The sequence below is a fragment of the Mercenaria mercenaria genome, chromosome 2 (genome assembly GCF_021730395.1).
Source record: "Mercenaria mercenaria strain notata chromosome 2, MADL_Memer_1, whole genome shotgun sequence".
Taxonomy (NCBI): domain Eukaryota; kingdom Metazoa; phylum Mollusca; class Bivalvia; order Venerida; family Veneridae; genus Mercenaria; species Mercenaria mercenaria.
Window position 1 is genome coordinate 39,293,733 of NC_069362.1, and position 5,336 is coordinate 39,299,068.

The window sequence follows — 5,336 nt, forward strand, 5'->3', positions numbered from 1 at the left end:
AGTTCTTAATCATTACAATTTTAGATGTAGATGATTTTTAAAAGAAAAACAAAGCACCCTAGCTTGCAGGTTTGTCTTGGAACACGGCTATGCCTTAAACTCTGTAAGTAGTCGGTCGTGGATTCAACATCAAACAAAGTTAACAAATGTAATGTGAACTCTCAGATACAGAACTTTTCCGATACATGTAGTTAGATTATTCTGACTATATTTTAGGCCGGCAAGAATTAATGGTTTGGTTGGTTAGGGATGAAAGTGGACAATTCTGAAATACCAAACTACCAGTGAAAACAGAAAAATAGTAATTTTAAATCAAAACTGCCCAATTTCTTATTGAAAATGATAAGCATTGCATCCATCTATTTACCAAATAAAAGCAGTGACCAGTACGTTCCGCATTCCGTCCATGAAAGTCGCAAAATATTGACCAATAATCAATACGGAAGACTCGTGAGAAAATATTTCGAGATAAAAGCTATTAATTTTGCGCGGTAATTTACACATAACGTCATGACGTGTACAACGTTATTTTTGACGCAATAAGGGTTTGTAACGTTGCTGAGCGTAACTTATTAAAGAATTCTAACATGACTAACAATGGTTCAGTCATCACAACGAAATTATCTTGACGTCAACGTGATATTTAGCGCCAAGTACGCATCAAGAAATAGCGCTTTCAAGTTTCATCATGCTGCGCCCTCGTGAAATTATTTCGCCCAACGTATAACCGCCCATTGTGTATAAATAGTGATAACGCACTGTTTTGCTATAAATTATTTCTTAAATAATTTATAGAAAAACGGTGCTTTAACACTATTTATACACGATGGGCGGTTATACGCGGGGCGTTATAATTTCATGAGGGCGTAAAATCGCCCGAGTGTATAAATAGTGTTAAAGCACCGTTTTGCTATGAATTATTTCGATTCTTCTATGAATTTTATTGTTAAAGTTAAATCAGATATGACAGAACTATTTCTTCGTGCATGTATAGCGCCAACTGTTAGGTCGTCACGCTTTTTGTTTATGCACGCTAGGACCGGAAATGGTAATACGACTTGCGGAAGAGTTCAGTTTGGGCGCAAAAGATGGCGCATTATTTTGCAAAGCGAATAACCAACTTAATATATGTGTAAATTAATCAAGACAATTGCTCAATGTGACATTTTGTTTTAAACATGTTATTAACTAAATCATTTAATCAAACTTGAAAGCGTTATTATTTTTAGATGTATACATGGCGCTAAATACCACGTCGACGTGACGTGAACATTATATCGTTGTGATGATTAAAGCATTGTTAGTCATATTAGAATAATCATTTCGGCATTATTTAACCATTTAGTATCAAATTGGAGACAGGTTTATTTAACTGTCTGCAAACACGGTAAGTTTATATTCTCACTTCCAGTCTGACATGCGCACATTTTATAGTAAATCTATATTATTCCTTAAGGTATTGGACTCCTAATAGTAATGTTTAAAAATGGCATTTGCTTGGTATATTCTTAAAGTTGACCATAATTTGCACTGTGTTGCAAATTTTAAACAACTTTTACCGTGCCGTTTTTTTTTTGTAAATTCTGTATAATATATAATGGTATTTCCTCAAGCTCAATAGTGGAGACAAATTTCAATGTGAAGGCCACTATCTACAACGTTTGCAGATAATTCATTACAGCATTAATTTTGATAAAAGAAACATCAAACTATTGTTAAACAATTATAAAACACAAAATAAAACTGTAAATATCATTTTTTCTAGGGTGCCTCAAGTAAACAGATTTAATGAGACAAAATTCTAACTCCAACATTGAAAAATTAAGGTCGAAAACTGTAGGTCTGTTTTTAATTTTGCTCACTTCATTAAAAAATAACCTTGGGGCAGAAGTAAAACCTATCTGCATTTCTTCCACAATATATAATCTAAAGAATGAAGGCAAATAGAGAACTCTTACCGCATGTAACTCAGTATTTTTAAAGATGTCTAACTCTAACCCTCCTGATTCAGAGGTAAATTCACTTTGAACAGCAAGAAATCGCTTATAAAATGACAATTTTCCACTTTTGTACAATACATACATAGTAAGTCTTGAAAGAAGTAAAAACTTACTAGAAAAACAAGGGAAATATGGGAAAAAAAATTTGGTCTCAGTGGGGCTTGAACCTACGCTCCCCGCCCCCTCCCCCCACGCTGAAATTGCAGTCAAAGTAGGTTTATGGTAGGAATTGAATACTCTTCAAAAAGGAGGTATTCTATTACGGGTCCAATACCTTAAGTCAGTTATTACGAAAATTATAAGATTTTGTTATGTTCATTTGTAAAATTAATCTTTTTACATCACATAAAAAGCTACGAATACTTTACGAAAAACAAATATTTTGGCCTATTAATCAGCCCCGGTTGTCAGGCATTCTAAATGTAAACATTTGTTTTTATCTGCATACGTTATAATGAAGTGAGCGACTGAATAATGCAAATGTTTTATTGAATTAGTCTCCAGGTACTTAACAGGTTAAAGAATTGTAAAAATGGATACTACAGAGCGGCTGAAGGAGCAGACGACACTGCAGAAAGTGATAAAAACCATCCTTCTCGTGGTTGTCTGGTCATGCATTGTGAGTATGAAACAAGTTCGTAAAAATCTTGCTTGAAATATTAACATATATTTATCCTACTTTCATCTGGTCATTGATGCCTTACATCCATGTTCGTGAATTAATTCTTTGTTTGTTTCCCCAGAATACTGTAAGCCTATGTCTGCAAACATTTGCATATGCTTGGTCAGTTCTGCTCATGCTGATAACAGAAAACGTAGGGTCTCCCACCATATAGCACGCGTTGCTATGGCATTGAAAACTAACATTTCTTTATGTTTTTGTACTTTTCTCATCAATACACATTCATTTTAGGGTATGTGTTTGGAAATCACTGGCCCAACATTAATCGACCTGAAGATTCGGATAAAAACGGATTATGAATCGATTTCTAGCGCCATATCTGGACGCAGTGCTGGGTTCTTTATAGGGTCGGCAGTTGGAGGTGTGCTTGTGGATAGGTTTGGCCTTTACTGTGACCTTATGGTAGCAATTTCCCTGGATTTAATGGCGGTTTCTGCAGCTTCCGTTCCCTGGGTACCAATGACAGAGCTAATATTCTTCGTTAGCCTTTGTGCCGGAACGTTTGAAGGTCTCATCAATATCGGTGAGTCGTTTTAAAACATTATGTGATGTCTAGATGTCCATAAAAGCTGAAATAAATTAATCAACAAACGGCCGAGTCAGTATCAATTAAGATTATATGAAATAGCTTGAGTTTTATTGAAGCTTATGGAAAGCCAGAGGGGACCCCGGAGTTACAATATAAGTTAGTAAATGCTGAACTTCAAAATTCTGCATTTACAAGTAAATTTCATAGTATCTGCAGAAAGTCTAGAAATCTCGAATTTCCGCACTTTCGAACATAGCCATAGAGACATATAGGAAATCCCGCCGATTCAACACACTTCTATTAGTCGGAAAATCCCGAATCTACGCCTTTCTATATTGTAACTCCAGGGGTCCTGTCTGGCTTCCGATAGAAGATGTATTCGTTTAGTCTTTTTTTCCCCAATTTTTGGTCTGTTTTTATTTTTAGCAATATACTGCATAAAGTTGTAGGCTCAGTTACACTAATAATAAAATGGCATAAATAAACCATAAAGAACTGATACAGTTTAAATGAAATGCCCGTTCATTCGAAGTCTTTAAAATACTTACAACAAGTAGTTCGATTTATCGGCTTTGAACTAGGTACGTACGCACATTAAGACGGTTAATACGTTATATTAATTGCGTATTTACTTTTACAGCTGGCCAGAAACTTATAATAAACATGTGGAAAGAGAATTCAGCGTCGCCATTACACCTTCTGCATGGTGGATTCGGCATTGGATCTTTCATCATACCATTAATCGCAAACCCTTTCCTTGCCAAACCTGCTCCAGACGACAAGAACGCTACCTTCGGAAATGTATCGTGTGATTCTCAGTGCGAGGTAAACTTTACGACAACACCGGGACCAACCACAACAACAGAGAAAAGGTATTTGGCGGACACTTCTAGAATTGAATACGCATATGGTATTGCAGGTTTAATAACTGTCGTAGTTTCATTAGTGTTTTACACTTATCACATTTTCGGCAAAAAAGATCGACAAATTATAAAGAAAAGCATGGACAACGGAACAGGAAATGACAAATCAGACACTAGAACTTTGACTTTCAGAGAAATGTTCAATCCAGCCACGTGTGCAGCCGGTCGGTTTTTGTACGGGGTAGAAATTTTGGTTTTTGTGTTTTTGTTTTTCATGCAAGCCACTGGAGGAGAAAGGATCGGGGGCAAATTCATACGCGCGTTTTCTATTGACTACCACCACTTTTCGAGTGATGATGGCTCGTACATCAACACTGTGTTTTGGATTGCATTTTCCTGTGGCAGGATAGGTGCCTTTATCGCGGCAAAATGGATTCCAATCAGAATATTGATCTTGATTGAGACCGGTGGCTGCCTTGCCTCATCCATAGCTCTAGTCGTTTTGGGAACTTCTGGACCATTAGCTTTATGGGTAATAATGCCTATTTTAGCTGTTTTCATTGCGCCACTTTTCCCATCTGGAATAGGTTGGGCTAATTTCCATATAGAAGTCACTGGTATTGCCATAACAGTATTTTTACTTGGTGGCTCCATTGGGGGTATAGTTTACATGAAGTTAATAGGGTTTTTGTATGACAACTATGGTCCAAAAATGTTCCTGTACACTCTGCTTGGCTATGGAATCTCTGTTTTTGTTCTTGCCATTTTAATGGATATAGTAGGTGCCCAACATGGAAGCAGATTTGACAAAAACAACACATTGGACAACAAAGAAGAAGAAATAAAAGAAGTATGGTCGACAGATACAGCGGAAAACGATCATAAGTTGAATGGTTCTTCATTTGACAATGGCTACGAAAAGGTTGCAGTAGATAACTATTCCAGTTATAATTCATATGAAACATTTACAACAAAGCAAAAGGAAGATGCGAACTTTACCGTGAGCGAAAGACTGTGATGTTTACATGCTATGAACAACAGAAAAAAACTTATTTACGTACGGTTTCTTTGAAATGTTACCAAATATGCATTTTATATATAGGTATTAGGGATGGCAACTATTAACTGTTCGGTGTTCCGAGTTTAGTAATCGAGTACCGACCAACCTGTTAGGTGTTGTTTTGTCTATTATCACTATAGACAGAAATTAATCAGCGCAATAGCTTCGAAACTGTATAAATATATTCATGGGTGAAATTAGT

General features: G+C 36.2%; 1 protein-coding gene across 1 annotated transcript; it reads left to right on the forward strand.

Annotated features, from left to right (window-relative positions):
• Positions 1-2,443: 2,443 nt before the first annotated feature.
• Positions 2,444-5,336, forward strand: LOC128554506 (sodium-dependent glucose transporter 1A-like). Its single transcript, XM_053535780.1, has 3 exons — positions 2,444-2,619; positions 2,914-3,205; positions 3,852-5,336. Exons 1-3 carry the CDS (start codon positions 2,533-2,535, stop codon positions 5,090-5,092), a joined length of 1,620 nt encoding a protein of 539 aa, XP_053391755.1. The 5' UTR covers positions 2,444-2,532; the 3' UTR covers positions 5,093-5,336.

Bases quoted from the DNA above. Each gene is read 5' to 3' on its own strand.
- LOC128554506 (XM_053535780.1), top strand. From the start codon at position 2,533: ATGGATACTACAGAGCGGCTGAAGGAGCAGACGACACTGCAGAAAGTG. The intron at 2,620-2,913 runs GTGAGTATGAAA...CATTCATTTTAG, and splicing joins TGGTTGTCTGGTCATGCATT to GGTATGTGTTTGGAAATCAC. The intron at 3,206-3,851 runs GTGAGTCGTTTT...TTACTTTTACAG, and splicing joins TGAAGGTCTCATCAATATCG to CTGGCCAGAAACTTATAATA.